This window comes from Tachyglossus aculeatus, chromosome 7 (genome assembly GCF_015852505.1).
Source record: "Tachyglossus aculeatus isolate mTacAcu1 chromosome 7, mTacAcu1.pri, whole genome shotgun sequence".
NCBI lineage: Eukaryota > Metazoa > Chordata > Mammalia > Monotremata > Tachyglossidae > Tachyglossus > Tachyglossus aculeatus.
In genome coordinates this window covers 48,247,518-48,266,966 of record NC_052072.1, presented here as the reverse complement: position 1 = coordinate 48,266,966, position 19,449 = coordinate 48,247,518, and the positions used below count along the sequence as shown (strand labels likewise).

At 41.6% G+C, this 19,449-nt stretch overlaps 1 protein-coding gene across 5 annotated transcripts in view; it reads right to left on the bottom strand.

Annotated features, from left to right (window-relative positions):
* Positions 1-9,265: 9,265 nt before the first annotated feature.
* ADARB1 (adenosine deaminase RNA specific B1) overlaps positions 9,266-19,449 on the bottom strand; it is a 219,952-nt gene continuing 209,768 nt past the window's right edge. For all 5 annotated transcript variants that reach the window (XM_038748933.1, XM_038748934.1, XM_038748935.1 and 2 more), the window contains 2 exons: positions 13,337-13,515; positions 9,266-12,621 (listed from right to left, as the gene is read on the bottom strand). In XM_038748933.1, the coding sequence (XP_038604861.1) occupies positions 12,445-12,621; positions 13,337-13,515 (356 nt within the window). In that variant the 3' untranslated portion in view covers positions 9,266-12,444. The remainder of the gene's footprint in view (positions 12,622-13,336; positions 13,516-19,449) is intronic.

Genomic DNA, 19,449 nt, shown 5'->3' with positions numbered 1-19,449 from the left:
GGTAGGGAAAATTATACTTTCCAAGCACTTAGTACAGTGCTCTGCACACAGTAAGCGCTCCATAAATATGATTGAATGAATGAATGAAGTGGCAGAGATAACATTAGAACTTTTTCCTGTTCTCTTTCCTCTAGGCCATGCTGCTTCTCATTTTTTTGGAGTTAGGCATGGGCGGGGCGGGGGGAGTGGGAGGGGTGGCGAGTTGGTTTCCCCACTTCCAGAGGACAAACTTGGCTTTCTCTCTAGGGGAACGCAAGTGCTGCTTGTCTCCTCCACTCCTGCTAGGCAGCTTCTTTAGAGAGCAGCCTAGCATCTTTAAGGGGGACAGGCAGCAGCAGCAGAAGCAGCATGTAGAAGAGGCCAGAAGAGAAACTCCAGCTACCACTGAACCCACCAGCTCCCCAGAGCTGGTCTGAGCTGCAGAGGTAGGAAGAGCTGGTCATTGCCCTTGGCAGGAGCACTGTCGATTGATGATTCTGATTTGGGCTCAGGAAGGCCGAGAAGGGGTGCCACTTTGGGGTGTATTGGGGTTGCAGGGGGTGCTATCTGTGTATGCGCCTTGTTCTCATCTCTCCCACCTCTGACCTCTGGCTCATGTCTTCCTCGCTGCCTGAAACTCCCTCACCGGGTATATTTTAGTGTCAGTATCTGTGGGTTGATTTTCCAGGATCTTGAGGGAGGGATATTTATATTACTGTACTATCCCAAGTGCTTGGTACACTGCTGTGTTTATAATATGGCTCAATAAACCTTTGACACCCATCCTGATATCCCTTATCCTAAAAAAAATCCTCCCTTGACTCCAGAGCACTGTCCAGTTATCACCTCATCTCTCTTTTACCATTCCTCTCTGGTTATCATCTCCTTCTTACCGTCCTTCTCCAAACTCCTGGAGTGAGTTGTCTATACCTGCTGCCTCCACTCGCCTCCATCCCTCCAGTTATCTCCTTGTCCTTCTCTAATCTGGCTTCCACCCTCTTCACTGTCCTCTCAAAGATCACCAATGACCTCCTTTTTCCCCCCAAGTCCAAAGGCTTCTACCCCGTATTAATCCCCCTAGAACTCTCAGCTGCCTGGGTCACTGTGAACCAACACTTCTGGAAACATTATCTAACCTTGACTTCACCGACACTGTCTTCTCCTTGTTCTTCTTTCCCTTTGCTTGCTGCTTCTCAGTCTTTTTCACCAGCTCCTTCTCTGCCTCTCCTCAATCAATCGTATTTATTGAGTGCTTACTTTGTGCAGAGCACTGTACTAAGCGCTTGGTACTATGCGCTCTCATGCCTAACTGTGGGTGTCCCTCAAGGCTCAGTTTTGAGTCTCCTTCTGTTCTCCATCCACACCAACTCCCTTTGAGACCTCATTTGCTCCCACAGGTTCAATTACCATCTCTCTACAGATGATTCCCAAATCTACCTCTCCAGCCCTGACCTCTCTGCAATCTTGCATTTTCTCATGCCTTCGGAACATCTCTCTATAATAATAGTGATGGTATTTAAGTGCTTATTATGTGTCAAGCACCTTTCTGAGCACAGGGGTAGATACAAACTAATCAGGTTGGACACAGTCCCTGTCCCACATGGGGCTCAGACTTTTAAACACCATTTCACAGATGAGATAACAGGCACAGAGAAGTTAAGTGATTTGCCTAAGGTCACACAGCAGACAAGTGGCAGAACTGGGATTAGAACATAGGTCCTTCTGACTGCCTGTCCTGTGCTCAATTCATTAGTTGGATGCTCCATTAACACCTCAGAGTTAACATGTCCAAAACAGAACTCCTCATCTTCCTGCCATAACCCAATATTCCTATGAAATTTCCTGCCACCCTCCTTAAGTCACAAATCCATAACCTTGGTACTATTCTAGAATCAGCTCTCACTCAACCCACATATTCAACCTATCACCAAATCCTGTTGGTTCTTCCTTCATAACATCTCTAGAATTCACCCTATCCATTCATTCATTCACTCATTCGATCATATCCTCTCCATCCACACTATCACGCTGCTCCAAGCACTTAACATATCCTGCCTCAGCTACTACAACAGCCTGCTCGCTGATCTCCCTGACTCAATAATGGATCAATCATACTTATTGAGGGCTTACCGCGTAACAGAGCACTGTACTAAGTGCTTGGGAGAGTACAATATAACAGTTGTTAGACATGTTCCCTGCCCACAGTGAGCAGCCATTAATATAAATGAATACATTATTGATAGGTACGTAAGTCCTGTGCGGATGAGAGGAGAGAAAAAAGGGAGCAAATCCAAGGGCAAGGGCAGTGCAGATGGGAGCGGGAGAAGAACAAACGAGGGCTTAGGGAAGGCCTCTTGGAGGAGATGTGCCTTCAATAAGGCTTTAAAGGTGGGGAGAGTGATTTTTGGTTAGGAAAAGAGAGGGTCTTCTAGGCCAGAGGCATGATGTGGGAGAGAGGTCAGCAGCAAGATAGACGACGCTGAGATAGAGTGAGTAAGTTGCCATTAGAGGAGCCAAGTGTGCGGGCTGGGTTGGAAAGTAGCAAGGTAAGATAAGAGGGGACAAGGTGTTTGAGTGCTTTAAAGAGAGACTCCTGTCTTTCCCCTTACAGTCCACACTTCACTCTGCTGCCTGGATCATTTTTCTAAAGAAAAAAAAAATCAGACTGTGTTTCCCCGCTCCTCAAAAACCTCCAGTGGTTGCCTATCCAACTATGGCTCAGACAGTAACTCCTTACCATCAGCTTTAAGGTACTCAATCAGCTCTCGCTTCCTTACTTCGCTGATCGTCTTCTACGATCCAAACAGCACCCTTGGCTCCTCCAACGCCAACCTGCTCACTAAACCTCGATCTTATTTGTCTCACCGATGACCCCTTCCCCACATCCTCCCTTTGGCCTGGAACTCCCTCCCACTTCATATCCTACAGGCCACCACGTTCTTAACCTTCAGAACCCTACTAAAATCAAAACTTCGGTGCTCTGCACACAGTAAGCACTTAATAAATACTATTGATGGATTGATTTTTGTGAACTTGAGTGTGTCACTGTGACAGCCAGGGGAGAAAGGAGGGCATATTTCTGTTTAGGAGTGTGGGCAAGGGGAGACTCAGCACTTGGGTCTCCAGAAAATCAGTATATCTTAGCCCTAGTCATAAGCCAAGCCCAAAACTGGATGTGTGTGTGTTTGTGTGTGTGAGAGCTGAGTTCTGTCAGGGTGTGTGAAGAGGCGAGTACAGTGTGAGTATGCGCTGAGGGAGTGTGATGTGGATGTGTGTCGAGGGGAGTGAGGTGTGGGTGTGTGTTGAGGGAATGTCCCAGTGTTGGGCAAAGTTGGCCTGTTATTCAGGAACTCACCGAATCTTCTTCACTGAAGCCTTTAAAGATGAAACTCAACCATCTGACTACACTGACTACATCTGACCACCCTCAGGCTTCCCCAGCACCCCTCTCTTTGCCATCTTCCCAATCCCTAGACCAGTCAGGTGTCAATCAGTCAGTCCGTCCTTCAGTCTTATTTATTGAGCACTTACTGTGTGCAGACTGCTGTGATAAGTGTTGGTGTCATCCTCGACTCCGCTCTCTCATTCACCCCTCACATCCAAGCCGTCACCAAAACCTGCCGGTCTCAGCTCCGCAACATTGCCAAGATCCGCCCTTTCCTCTCCATCCAAACCGCTACCCTGCTAATTCAAGCTCTCATCCTATCCCGTCTGGACTACTGCACTAGCCTTCTCTCTGATCTCCCATCCTCGTGTCTCTCTCCACTTCAATCCATACTTCATGCTGCTGCCCGGATTATCTTTGTCCAGAAACGCTCTGGACATATCACTCCCCTCCTCAAAAACCTCCAATGGCTACCGATCAATCTGCGCATCAGGCAGAAACTCCTCACCCTGGGCTTCAAGGCTGTCCATCACCTCGCCCCCTCCTACCTCACCTCCCTTCTCTCCTTCTACTGCCCAGCCCGCACCCTCCGCTCCTCCACCACTAATCTCCTCACTGTACCTCGCTCTCGCCTGTCCCGCCATCGACCCCCGGCCCACGTCATCCCCCGGGCCTGGAATGCCCTCCCTCTGCCCATCCGCCAAGCTAGCTCTCTTCCTCCCTTCAAGGCCCTGCTGAGAGCTCACCTCCTCCAGGAGGCCTTCCCAGATTGAGCCCCTTCTTTCCTCTCCCCCTCGTCCCCCTCTCCATCCCCCCGCCTTACCGCCTTCCCCTCCCCACAGCACCTGTATATATGTATATATGGTTGTACATATTTATTACTCTGTTTATTTATTTATTTATTTATTTTACTTGTACATTTCTATCCTACTTATTTTATTTTGTTGGTATGTTTGGTTCTGTTCTCTGTCTCCCCCTTTTAGACTGTGAGCCCACTATCGGGTAGGGACTGTCTCTATGTGATGCCAATTTGTACTTCCCAAGCGCTTAGTACAGTGCTCTGCACATAGTAAGCGCTCAATAAATACGATTGATTGATTGATTGATTGATTATAACATAACAATACAACAGACACAGTCCCCATCCACAATGAGTGTGGACCCACCCTCCAGCCCCAAAACGGGCTCACAGTTTAGAAGGGGGAGACAACCTCCACCCTCTCTTTCCCTTGGAACACAATTCTGGAAAGAGGCATGCATTTTGCCATAGTTACGCCTGTTACCTCATACGTAATGGGGAATAAGACTGTGAGCCCCATGTGGGACAGGGACTCTGTCCATCCTGATTAGCGTGGCTCAGTGGAAAGAGCACGGACTTTGGAGTCAGTGGTCGTGGGTTCAAATCCCGGCTCTGCCGATTGTCAGCTGTGTGACCTTGAGCAAGTCACTTAACTACCCTGGGCCTCAGTTACCTCATCTGTAAAATGGGGGTTGTCTGTGAGCCCCCTGTGGGACAACCTGATCACCTTGTATCCCCCCAGCACTTAGAACAGTACTTTGCACATAGTAAGCACTTAATAAATGCCATTATTATTATTAGCTTGTATCTACCTCAGTGCTCAGAAAGTGTTTGGCACATAGTAAGCACATAACCAATACCATAATAATTATTCAACCTGATTAATTTGTATCTACCCCAGTAGTTACATACACAGTAAATGCTTAACAAATACCATAATAATAATAATAATAATGATGGTATTGGTTAAGCACTTACTATGTGCAAACCACTGTTCTAAGCACTGGGGGGAAACAAGGTGATCAGGTTGTCCCATGTGGGGCTCACAATCTTAATACCCATTTTACAGACGAGGTAACTGAGGCACAGAGGAATCAAGTGACTTGCCCAAAGTCACACAGCCGACAAGTGGCGGAGCTGGGATTAGAACCCATGACCTCTGACTCCCAAGCCCGGGCTCTTTCCACTGACCCACGCTGCTTCCCATAACCATAATAATGATAATCTAATAATAAATTATTATTGTAGACTGTCAGCTTGTTGTGGGCAGGGAACGTGTCTCCAAACTCTGATACACTGTACTCTCCCAAGTGCTTAGTAGAGTGCTCTGCATACAGTAAGTGCTAAATAAATACGATTGACTGATTAACAGATTTGGAGGTAGGATGAATTTGGTGGAGTGAACGAGAAGGGGAGAGAAGATAAAATAAAATCTCTCAGACAATGTAGTTAAACATTTTATTTTATAACCTTTGTATTCCCTTAGTCTACATATGACAGCGTTTCATGCTCAATTCCAGCTAGGTCTCAGTGTGAGAGAAAGCTCATGCAGATCAAAATGTTTTTTTTTAAATCTAAATAGAGAACACCGTAGGACTCTTAACAGTGACATGTGTCTTGGCTGAATGATATTTATACAAATTGTTTGATTGCTAAAAACCACAATTAAAAAGAAAGAAAAAAGAAAAGCCCCAAACCCCAATCCACAACCCAAATGTTTGGAAAGGTGAACGATTTTAAACTACTTCCTGGTTCCCTCCACCAGAATTCAATAAACTGCCGTGCTTTTGATTCTTCTCATTTTCAAGTTTGAAGGGCAAGCCATTGGTTTGGAACCAAGGCTTTCTTACACTTAAACAGTCTTTGAGGCATGACAATAAGAGATGCCTTTCAGATTTCTCCCCGCCACGACTGGTATGGAGGGACAGAAATACTGAGAAGGGATTCCATGAATTTCTGGGTCACGGAAAGAAACTTGAGTTTCCTAACAAAAGTCATAATCTCTCCAGGTCACGCTGGCTCGTGAAAGCTTTCCTAATCAAAAAATCACCATGAAACCCAACCCTTCAATCTTTAGCCATTTAATAACCTCATTAAGAGTTGGCACATTTTCCTGAATTCTATAAATATAATAAAATCACACCTAAGGGTGGAAATCTTGAACGTGTATGTCTGCACAGGCTACACTGTGCTAAACAGTGGCTTTTTTTCTGCAGATAAGGAATCCACTTTATCAAATGATATGGGGAGGGAGTCCCTCAAAATCAGAGCACTGCATTAATGTAATTGAGCGGAACCCTCTATTTGAAAATACATCCTTTTCCATACTTCCACAAGCCCTTGCTAATGTTTGTTGGGCAGGACATATGTGTTTTTGCTGAACTGAAAATTTAACTCAAATGTTCGGTCCTTATTTGTGTAGTTTGAAATTGGCACATAGAAAAGGAACCAATTCCTCATAGAATCTGAACGATCTCACCTGCTTTACGGGTGGAAAAGCTGGATGGGAGAGCAGTTCTTTTCCAGTGCAGGGCAAACTTTGCTTCCTGGAAACATTCTGGAACACCCCAGGTCACTTTTTCTAGAGAGAAAAATTCTGGAGGTGGAAAGCAATCTTTTGGCAGGATTTAAGGAATATGTACTGGGCAGCTGCACAGTAGCAATCTACCACCATTCTCACAGCTACACACTTCTTGATGACAGAGAAGATCTTAATGGACGAAGCAAACAGCCCCAAGAAAATAAACACAGTGAAAGTCACCTTGAAGCAGCGTTCTTCTTGGCTGATGTACTTGGGTGTTAAAGAATGATCTACAACTTAAAAAGGGATCACTACCAAAAGGCAAATACTTTTTAACAGTGAAATCTACTTGTCAAATTAAATTACAATACTGCAGCATACATGAGAAAAGCAATTGGGTAGCAGAACCGCTAACAAACATTTACACCAAATTAGGCCATGGTTTAGAATTTGACCTGCCCCAAATACTGCTTCACATACTGTACGTCTATCATCCAGTCTGAGCTCTTGTGAAGTACTGATTTTGATTTTCTACGTTCAATTAAAATCCCAGCTCAATGAGACTCTTAGAAATAAAATCAACCCTTTTAAAAAATTTTACTATTTTCAGAAATGACATCTTTACAATTGTTTCTATATGTTGTTTTAAAGTCAGCTTTGGGAAGCATGGGGGCCAAAAGGATGAACAGGAAAGTTGTTCACATAGCATCCAGGAAGGAAAGCCGGAGAGTGGAGCTGCATTATCCACATCATCATCATCTGCAGTGTTGTACAAACTTAGGTCTAAGAATGGAAACCAATGAGGTAAAGGGCTGGCTGCCACACCTGAGTCACCTGGAATCTCAGTTATTCCAATTCTTCCATTGGGTCTCAAAAATGTGGTCCAATAAATCTCCATCTTTCATAAAAAGTGGGCTGCGGAATATCCACTTTGGACAGAACTAGCTATTTCAATGAAAAAGTCACTCCGGGTAAGTCTTCTGATGTGTTTGTTAGGAGGAAGAGATGAAATTTCCCTGGGCTAAAATCCTACAAAATTTTCCAATCGTCCTGTGGTTCTAGTCATCTGTTGACAATTCCACTTGCTAGCCAAGAGGAGGTTTGACATGGAACAGAGTTGTCACTCTGCTCTCTATACTTGCGGGCCACTCCTTGCATGTTTCCTCACACCGACGGACCACTGGACGCATGAGTTTGCTCTGTGTTTGGAAGTCCCACTGTTGCTACATAAGGCCGGAAACTCTACAGTCAGTAAGTTAAAACATTTTCCCAAGTTGTTCCCTTTCTCCCTCCACTTCCAGGACTTGTGGTCTTTCCTGAGGTATAGGGTGGGGTGCCTACCTGCACTGGATATGACTCGGCTACTATGCCAACCAGGCTGACTTCATATCTGGGGTGACTAAAGCCCAAGAGCTGTACGGGGAAGCACAGATACCATATGCCGCTCTGCTCCTTTCCCTGTATATGCTGCTGGAGCATCCAGCTTATGCCACTTCCTAAGGACTCTAGAGGACTCCATGCCTGTAAAACAAATGGCTAGGGCTTTCTCACCTGATGGCAGGGTATTACTGTAGGCAAATATTCTCAAATTGCGGAGAACGGCCCCCTATTATGACAGTTTTTGTCAGTCAATATCTGCTTGCATAAAGGTCCCTGATCAGATCGAAGCAGTCATAGATCAAATGGCATCCCAAGAAAGGAACATTTTTAGAGCCCCAGCTCCTGGCCACAGCAAGGAAGATGAAGATCTGGAGATACAGGCATACAATTTAGGGAGGTCTGTGTCTGTGGAGGGTTTGGGCGTGAGGGAGACAGTCTTCTATGCCGGGGTCACCTCTCCTTAAATCCAACCCTAGTCTATAAATGGAAGTTTTCATGGGGGCAGGGGGGTATTAATACTGACTTTAGTTCTCACCTCACAGGGGAAGGTACATGTCAGGCCATGACACTCATTTGTATATATTTCTGTAGTTTCTAGTTAATGGGCCTAGTTTTTAAAAATACTATTCATTTCCATTAAAACACCCCAAAACACCCTTTTAGAAAAAAATTATCTTTTTGTTATTGACAATTACCCGTAAAAATGGGATGACTTCTAGGATTGCTTTGAGGGCAATGGCTTATTTCGGAGATCGGAAACAATGAAATTCAGATACATTTCAGATTGTAGAACGGAAAAAAAGATCTTGAAAGAATCTTCATATAATAACAGTGAAAACTCGATCATGGTTACAAGGTAGCCATGGCTGAGAGGTCACACGATTCACATCTTTCACTGGGGGAAGTACAGGATGATTGTCTGATAGGTGAGGAGAAAAAGTGTTTAAATTTGTTTTTTGCAGATTCCTTCCTTCACCGTGTGTATGAACTGAGTCCCAAGAAATGTGGTGTTTGAGGCTAGTAGCCTATAATGAATATTTTATTGCCTCACTAAGCATATACTGTCATTGGAATTGGGATGAATTATAATTCATTTATACAAATATACAGCTACGAGATTCTTGCAGTTCTGGGTAAATACGTAAGGAACTGAAATTCAAAGTAATCCTGGCATAAACACACCCAAATAGAGTACTAAAATTCTACAACATCAGCACCAACCAGCTCCAGATCTTAACAGTGCCAGAGTAAAAACATCAAAAGGTTTGCCGATTCACTAGAACTGTTTATTTTGTCCATTTTTAATGTATTTAGGGTTATCTAAACATGATATAAAAAAGAAAAAATAAACGTGGTCCATGCCCCCACTAGGTGTAACAACTACCTCATTTCTCAGACAATCTTTGTTAACACTATGTTAAAATATGAAACAAAGCCAGTTGGGAAGCGTGGAGTAAAGAAAGAACATGTAATGAACATGAATGATCCACTTCCTATTTGACTTAGAGAACTATAAAAGGTGTGCTTCATTAGTGAAGGACAGGAAAAACTCTTCTAATGTCCTTATCTAATCCTGAGTGTAGCAACAAGGCAAATGCTTCAAGTCTTATCGCCAGGCTCAAACCCATGTGACCCAAATGACACCCCAACAACATATTTCATGACCCTATGAGGCTGAACATCCTCGGTTTCTTCAACTACTGTCTTTAACCACGCTAGAACTGAGTGGAGGAAAACCTTGGGTTACCTTTTTCAAGTATTAACATCTACTTAATGAATCAGATTTCAACTTCGTGACGATCCTGAGGCGAACATTCATCGTAATGAGGAAGAGGGAGGGAATCAGGAGAGCCTTCAGTGGGCATCACAGGTTGCTGCCAGCCCAAATCCACAGGGATTCAATAACACCCCTTTGGATGGCCAGCTAACTGTCTGATGGAAAAAGGAAGGGCAGTCCATATCCTCAAAAGTTGCTGACGGGGATATTTTTATCTTTGATTGTTCAGAATTAAATTGGCTAAAAGTTATACATGACATATAACACTAACCTGCAAAGAAAAAGATGTCAGAGACAGCAGAATCTCTGAAACAGCTCTTTACCTGGCAAAACATAACTGACAGAACCTGGCTAAGAAAAGGGACAAAGCAGCGAATATAATTTTTATACACTACTGAACAGACTCACATCATAGCAAGCGTCCAAGTATTTACGGAAGCAAAAGTACCCAAGTTTGCACACAATTCTGGAAAAGCAACTTACATTTTACTTATACACACATACACACGCACACACTCTCTCTCTCTCGATACTTCCTCTGAAAAAAGAAAATAAAAATCTCGCACAGAACAGCCTAAAATAATCATTCATTTAAAACACACCCTATTTTTGAACATATTACTTGTTCAAGAGACTCAGGCAAAATCATTCCTGTCTTCTCATTCCCTGAACTCAAAAAAAGATTTACTCAATAGAGCATAATCTCTGAAAGTCTTTTCCTATGAATCTCAAAAAATAATTCGAGAAAATAGACGCTTCCATTTGTCCAAGGGAATAGTTTCCCTTTATGAACAGAACAAATACACTGTTCACCAGCACAATTCTAGCACTTACGCCAGATGAAATATTTTCAATTTGCTCTAAATTGAAGAAAATATGTAACATTTAGGGAAATAAGGTAAATAAAAACATATTTGACAATAGCACACATACATTATTTGAACTAACAGTAGCATTTTTCATATTCGGTATATGTCCTAGGGATTTAAACAAATTACGTCCAAAATTGCTAACGCTTCTTATTTTTTCCCCCTATTTTGAAATCCAATTGGCTTTGTTTTGGAAGGCCGGTAACTGAGCAAGATGATCATGACACAGTGCATTTCCTGAAAGTTACTTCTGGCCAGAAAAGTTTTCTTCACCTCTTACCCTTAATTCCAGCGAGCTGTTAATCCCATAGAAATGTTCTGTGCTGAGGTAGTTACTGCTATCACAAACTAAATACTTATAAAAAAAATTAACAATATTTTGGCAGCATGTTGTATAGGTAATGCAATGGATTTGTGAGTTATGTCCTTGATTTAGCTATGCTTTACATTCTTTTTGGAATTTATGTTTGGTACTATGTTTGGTACAAATTGCACCAGTCCTTTGGGACTTCAATTCAGTTTCAAGTTACCTGCTACGAAGCAAATTTCATAGACTGAGTTATATTTTCCCTGCTGCATTTCAATTCTGTGTTTGCTCTATGTGAACATGCTTATAAAATAGTTTCCATAATAAATAAAAGACATCCTTTTCAGTATTTACCAGAGCAAACACAGCTAGATCTCAAGTCGTTTATCCCCGCATTCTTTACTTATCAACAATCACATACTCGTGATTAGTGTGACCTAAATGTGTCACAACAGTCTAATCCAAAATAGTTTGTCCTATGAAGTTCCCAAGAAAGCAGTTTAATAATACTCTGATCCTCAGGTGGATCTTGGTGTTTATTTAAAGAGGACTGAAAACCATTCTACTGTGAGTACGCTGTTTTTAATTTTCCCAATACTAAAAGAGGCATAGATGGAAATGCTATGATTGTATTCTGAACTCCTGGGAGAGATAAATCAGCTAATACTAAACAGATTTTTGTACATTACAGATTTATATGCTTAACTTACAAATACTTATTTTTTTTCCAGTTGACAATGGCTTAAAAAAAAGGACTTCACAATGTGTGTAGACAAGTATTGAAAACCAGAATAAAGAGCTGCATGTTAAAAACTGATCACAGACTAATAAATACATACATCAAAGATATGGAATTTTCAGCAGCTGGTTTTTAAGGACCAGGAGGTAGGGGAAGCTTAGCTGTCCAAACTCCATTCTGGCTTTGTAATCTATTCACTATGATCCTCTGAACTCCACGATAAAGCTAACCAACAAGCAGAAATGAATTTTGTAGCTTCATTCTAGAAAAACTTCAAACTACATCCTAAAAATGCTGTGTAAAATCTAATGCAATTATTTACATTTTAGTGCATTTGCCTATATTGCATTATATAGGGAGGAGGGGGGAACGAGTGGAGGAGGGGCAGGAAGGGGATGGTTTCTACCTAGAACAAATCAGACTAAAAATAAACATCTAGTCTCTACTGTAAATCTTCATACAGTAGATGGTGTTTCTAGAGTAATACATGTAATGAGAATCTGTTAAACGAATGAAAACTTCAGATTTCAACCCAACATTTGATTTTCGAATCTTGAAAAATCTTCCAAAGTGGATAAATAAAAGAATGTTTTGTACGATGCGGAGATGCCAGGTGATGATGATGATGCCAGACACCAAGATTTCCAGAACAACCCCCTTTTCCAAAGTTGTGATGTGCAGTCAACATTTAGCCTGTGAGAGAAAACTGATCCTGTTCAATTGGTTTTTCCACCCAGGCTCCGAGTCCGGCCTTCAGGAATGCTTTGAATAAACACTCTTTGGCAGATTGGTATTCTGTGGCTACCTGTTTGGATTCGTGGTACATATTGGGTTTGCTTATCTTTGAACGCAGGCTGGAGGAAAGCTGTAAAACAATAAGCAATACTCACAATGGTTCCAGGAAAAAACGACAACAGATGACAATGAAAAACAACTCAAAAGAACTTTAACTTGCTATTTATTAAGTGCTCAGAGAAGGAGGTGAATATCACAGACTACCCAGAAGGGACGGCTCCTTCATTCAAGGAACTATATTCTACCTAGTTAGAATGGGCCATGATCTTTTATTTTCGAAAAAATAATGGTGCTTGTTAAGTGCTTACTATATGCCAAGCAGTGTTCTAAGCGCTGGGGCAGATACAAGTTCATCAGGTGGGACAGTCCCTGTCCCATATGGGGTCCACAGTCTAAGCGGGTGGGAGAACTCTTTTAAGGTTTTGTTGTTTCTCTCAGGCATTTGGTTAGGAGGAGGAACACAGGAAAGAGGAAGAGAAGGAGAGCAGGAAAAGAGTGGATGAAGAAGGATCATTTTTGGTTGAACAAGGACCAGACGGAAATCCTTCTCTTTTCTTAGCAACAGGTCTGGGAAGAGGTTAAAGAATGAAGGAGCCAGCACCGGAGAGTTGTGGGGATCCAGGTAATCCATTAAAAGTTCATCAGATTTCTACCACAGTCATCTTTGGGAAGTGGCCCATCACTACGAAAACTCAGTATATGACTGAACATTATATACCATAAAAGAAAAAAAAAACTGGGCAGTCAACAATAGGTGCTTGAAATTCGTGTTGCAAACACAGTACCTTGGCGTGAATGCGCATCCAACGACTATACAAAGCATGCTTACAAAGGCGAGAGGCGCGACCCATTTCATCTTTACCAGTTGTGGCATTAATCACTTCGAGGCTGGTGTCTCCTACTGTCCAGTTCACGCTGAAATTCGGCGCTTTGCCTGGCTGTCGGGCTTCTGCATTGCTGATGCCTGGAACAGAGTGGATGTGCCAAATGAAAGTTGTGTAAAGTGCTTGTTGGGGTAATAAGTGATGCAAAAATGTAAGCCATAGTACACTGAGCCCACATTCCAGATTAAAATACAAGCAACTGAGGGGGAAAAGTTTTCTGCCTGATGCACAAAGCTTAAAGCATACATCTTTCAGGTTTAACAGAGATTGTGTGCCGAAAAATGTTCTTTCTAATTGTCAAAATCAGTTTTCTAGAATAGGTGCGGATCTACGGAATCTGGAAAAAAGGCACACGCATGCATGTGTTGTGATGGTAAGAAGGGAAAATAATATGAGCAGCTTTATAAGGGAAGTAGAATCTGAAGTACAGTTTTGGAATTTAGCAGGATAGGTGATCTAATCTGGGGCTAAGAGCCTAGAAGGGATAAATGACTAATACTCAATATTCGGGGTCATTTTAATCCTGAAATAGGTGATGATGGTGAATTGCTAAAGATGATTCAGTTGGTCAGGACTGATCAGTGGATAAAGGGTACCCAGAAGCAATGTGCAGTAGGAAGTGCTGTCAGAAACAAAAAAACGCTACCTCTTTCCACTTAGAAAAACTCCACATACATCAAAACAACTTTCTTCCAAATTAATTCTGGAACAATGAAGATGTCAAAGCTGCACGTACCAGGGTTAAATGGGTGTGAAATTCACCTTTAGCTCTACATGTGTTAAGAAATCTTGTCAGAGTAAAGTGGGGAGAGACAGAGGTGGCGGCAGCAGTAGAATCTGTTCCCATCTCTTAGAATGGTGGGAAGACTGTGACCCCAGAAAGTCCTTCCTGAATGATGATCTGAATCTGAAAACTGCTCCTCCTTCAGCCACGATGTTTTTCCATTTATTCTCATATTTGAGAACATATGTTGCTTTGTCTTTAGTATTGCAGGCTCTCCTCATATGCCCATCACCCATCTCCCAGCCTTTCCAACTTTCAGAATTTTTGCTCCCTGGGCTTACACAGATCATGTGTAATTTAGCCTCCATTGCAATCTTCCCCAGGGCATGGCCCATAGCAGGTGCTCAACAAATACCAACGAATGAATGACAATCCCCCCAAGAATAAGGATTCATGAAATTTAGGGAAGCTTAGACTGTAGACTCTAGACTATGAGCTTGTTGTGGGCAGAGAATGCTTCAGTTTACTGTTATATTGTATTCTCCCAATTGCTTAGTACAGTGCTCTGCACACATTAAGCACTCAATACATACAACTGACTGACTGAATTTTGGAAATGTGTCCAGCTTTCAATATTGAACTATTTTCCACAAATTTGATAATCAGCAATTAAGTTTTAAGATGCTGTTGAGTGCTTTCCTCAAAAAATGGAAAAAAATCCATTTGAATGTATGCCTGGAATATTTTACCTTTATATTATTTTCCTATTGACTGGTTTTTGTGTAGATGTGATGGCAGTGATTTAGAAATTATTCTTTAGTTCAAACATTTAATCCAGACATATAAATGAAATGTGAATATAGACTTTATGTATCATTTATTGCAGTTTAGAATAATAATTCCTGAGAGGAAAATTGTTTATTGGGTACTGTTGTGTTTAAACTACTCTCTGAGTAAGGCCAAGGATCACTGATATAGAAAGAAAGCTCCTAGCAATGTAATTATACTAAACCAAAAATACTGCATAACATTAGACACTTACCTCTGCAGAAAACAATTACAGTAAACTCTTTTTAACTCAAAGGCTCTTGAAATGCCAAAGACACCATATCAGACCAATATTTTTACAGGATATTTTGTGAGAGAATGCAAATTTATTTATGTAAAATACTTTATTTAGAGCCTGTGATTAAATGGTACTCCTTGTTCAAACAGTGAGTCTTTTTCTAACTTTATTTAAAATGGGAAATATTGTCAGAAGGTATAGAATCCCTCAGAAGATATCACCAAACAACGGAGGAAATTTTAGGCACCTCTTCTTTGTTTCGGGGATTGAAAATTCTGCACTTTTCACCTTTCTCCATCCCCCATACAAGAGGGCAACATTTACAGAATACTGGAGAAATATGATTTGCTTCTGTTCTAAAAAAAATTCATCTCATCCAAAATGATCTGGTATAGGAAAATGGCACTCACAAAGAGAATCAGAAGAGACTAGATAGGTTAAATGACAACCTACATTACGAATATGGATTTACGAAATTAGGAAGCACACGTTTTCTTGCCCTACACAAATCTGCTGCAGGGTCAGAGTATCCCAAAAGGGAAGAAAAATGTACACATTAAAAAATGTATTTACAACAAACGATCCTCCTCCTTCTTCCTCAAACAAGTCAATTTCTAGTCTGTTTCATATTTCAAATTCCCAGAGAGTGGGTAGGGACGCTTGGATTGAAAAGGGAACTAAAAGTCTTTCTAAATATTCAGATGTGCTACTCATGTTTCAGAATCCATTCAATTTCTGTGAAAAATCTTCTTCTTATGAATTTCTGAGTTACACATACAGTAACTGAGTTGACAGTAAAAGATCTGGGTCAAAATGTGATCAGTTCTCTTTCACTTCATCAAATTTAATATTTAACGAGCACATACAGAATGCAAGATATACTTGGCTAATTACTTCCAAACAGAAATGATCACGGAACAGTCTGACAGCAGCACTATTAAACTGAGACGCTGACTCCTTTACCGTGCAATCCTAAGCAAATCAACTTATCTCTCTGTTCCTGCCTCTACAGGAATAAAATAGAATAAGGAATATTTTATCAATCAATGGTATTTATTCAGCGCTTACTGTGTGCAGAGTACTGCATTAAGCTCTTGGGAGAGTTGGCAGACACAATCTCTACCTGATTCGATCTCTGCCCACAAGGACCTTACAGTCTAGAGGGGGAGACAGACATTGATATAAAGAAATATGGATTTATATATATATCCAAAAATACCTATTCACATGCAAACACAGATGCACACACACACTCTAGCACTGTGGGGCTGAGAATGGGATGAAAATCAATGTGGCAACATTTTGAGCTCCTGAAGAGAAGAACTACATGTATCCAAAATACAACGTGTTGGATATCAAGATGTTAAATAATTCTACCAAACTCAACTTGAACTCCTTTGCCTCCCCAGAGAACTCTATAAGGGAAATATTCTATAAATGTAAGATGAGTACCAATAATGCTTACTGAATGCTCAGTGTTTGCAGAGTAATGTAATTAATTAGCCCTTGGGAATCATAAAAAAGAAGTAAAAGGTACCAATTCCTGCTCTCGAGTAGCTCACAACCTAATGTGACTTCAAAAAGCTGGTTCATAAATTATCAGCTTGCTGTTTGAATTGCAGTTTTGAGTTTTCCCAAATCCTCTTAACCTTGTATTTCATCCTACACTGTATTCATTTCAATAGTATGTCTAGATGCTGTTCTTTTGTACTCACTGCATTTATAGCCCTTTGCTGAGGGTTTAAATATACCTTAAGAACAAGATAATTTTAGTCCCTCCTTTTTTTCATTTTTTTTTGTTAAAAAGGGTAACAGCATCAGAGTAAACTCAGGGACTATACCCTGATTCGGAAAAGATTTTACCATCCTTGTGTCATCTTAGAAAATGAAGAGGAATTTTCTCCATGCGTACCAGATTTACAATTGGTTCCATGAAAACTGTCAAGTTTGAATGTCCTACATTGGAACCAGTTTTCACGTAAAAATAATGATTTAAATGGGGGGATTGGTTTCAAACTCACGCAAAACCATATTTTGACTAAAATTACTCAGAATTGTGTATTTAATTATAGATGAGCAATATAACTACCTTAATGTATTTGTTACCATTGGTGATGATTTGTAGCCAGCTAGAGAAATTCTATAACAGTCGACTTTTCTTTCAAAAGAAGTAAAAGCAATGTTTTGATTTTTTTTAAATGATATTGGTTAAGTGCTTACTATGAGCCAGGCACTATTCTAAGTGCTGGGGTGACACAAGTTAATCAAGTTGGATATGGTCCCCGCTCTATATGGAGATCAGTCTAAGTACTGAATTTCCATTTTACAGTTGAGGAAACTGAGGCACAAAGTAGTTAAGTGACTTACCCAAGGTCACACAGCAAGCAGGAGGCAAAGTCGGGATTAGAACGAAGGACTTCTGACACCTAGAGCTGATTTTTTTTCACTAGGTCATGCCACTTCCCTGGTGACTTCACCTGGAGATCCCGCTCTGCCCCCGCCCTCCCCACACCCTTATCCTCTGTAAACCTTACCCCCTTCCTTCCTCCCCGCTTCTGTCTTGCCAAACTGCTTCCCCAATTCCCTTACAGCTCCCTCATGAGCCTTACAGTCCCATCCCATTCGTTGTTAAAACATCTTAAGTTGAGCACTGTCTTTGAAAAGAGTAGTCACTGCTTCTAGAAATCTTGACTTCCCCTTTCAAGTTTGGTACAGACGCCTGTGGTGGCTCAGAGGGAAAGTAACAGCCTTGAAAGGCTGGAGGCCTGGGTTCTAATCCCCTCTCTGGTATGAGAGTTTAAAAAAAAAAAAGATTGTAAATACCTAGGAGGGTCTAGATCACCTAAGAGTGCTGAGATTAAAAAAAAAAAAATAAAAAATTTGAAGCAGCGTGGCTCAGTGGAAAGAGCCCGGGCTTTGGAGTCAGAGGTCATGGGTTCAAATCCCGGCTCCGCCAACTGTCAGCTGTGTGACTTTGGGCAAGTCACTTCACTTCTCTGGGCCTCAGTTACCTCATCTGTAAAATGGGGATGAAGACTGTGAGCCCCCCCGTGGGGCAACCTGATCACCCTGTAACCTCCCCAGCGCTTAGAACAGTGCTTTGCACATAGTAAGCGCTTAATAAATGCCATTATTATTATTATTATTATTATTATTATAGAAAACTAAGACCATTGTCCCTCCGTTCTAGTCCTTACCGGGTTCTGAAGAAACTAGCAAGTGAAAGAAAATATGAACCCTGAGGGAAATTTCTCATGTAATAAGGAGGAGGCAAAGTTAGTTAACAGCAGAGGGTATGGGAGCACCCTCAGGTGGCTATTATCAGCTTTTCAACAATGATATTCAATGAAGATGAAAGTTACATCTATTGATGTTAATGAATAAACAAGCAGGATTCAGTTGTGTTTTGCTATGGATAAACAAAAAGACAAAAATTGGGGGGAGATGAGGAACATGATCTAGTCATGTACATTTCCCTGATGAAACTTTGCCCATTTCCTCAAAATTGGGCTCACAGAAAACACCTCTTTCTAGACAGTCTTGTTTTAATAGTTTTCCTAGCAACAGTGGTAATAGTAATAGTATTAATAAAGCACTTATTTGTGGAAACTGCTGTGTTTTGGGGGCAGGGGGCTGGGGGAGAACATGGTCCCTGGCCCTAAAGACACTTACAATCGAAGAAAAAGGGGGAAAAGGAGCTAGTGACACATATGCAGGCTAAGGAGAACAAAAACATAAAGACAAGAATGACAAAAAACACCAAAGAAACATCAGGATTTCAGGTCCCTTCCTGCTGAGCAGTACAAGCATCACATGGTGAAGGTAAAGACACACACGCAAATGGTCTAACATTACCTGCTTCTTTTATGGCTGAGAAGAAGAGATTTGCAACCATTACTAGCAAAATACACCTGGACCCCTGATTCTGAATGACAACATGATAAAAATCGGGAGATGATGCATCATGCACTCATTTCTGACATGGCCCGAAAGTCCCAATCACTCCAGGAAATTCAATTCCCTCCCTGCTCTGCTTCTTCTCTTCCCATTCTAGTAGCCTCCTTCTCCCTTGATAAGAGAGCAGCAGAGAAATCCCTGTTCAGCCACTGACTCTCCTAAACAGCAAACTGGAAGAAGGCTTCTCTGCTCCATGTGAAACCTGCTCACAACCGGGGCAAGGTGAACCACGTCTGCCTAAAAATCTCTTTCCTTCCACCTCTTCCT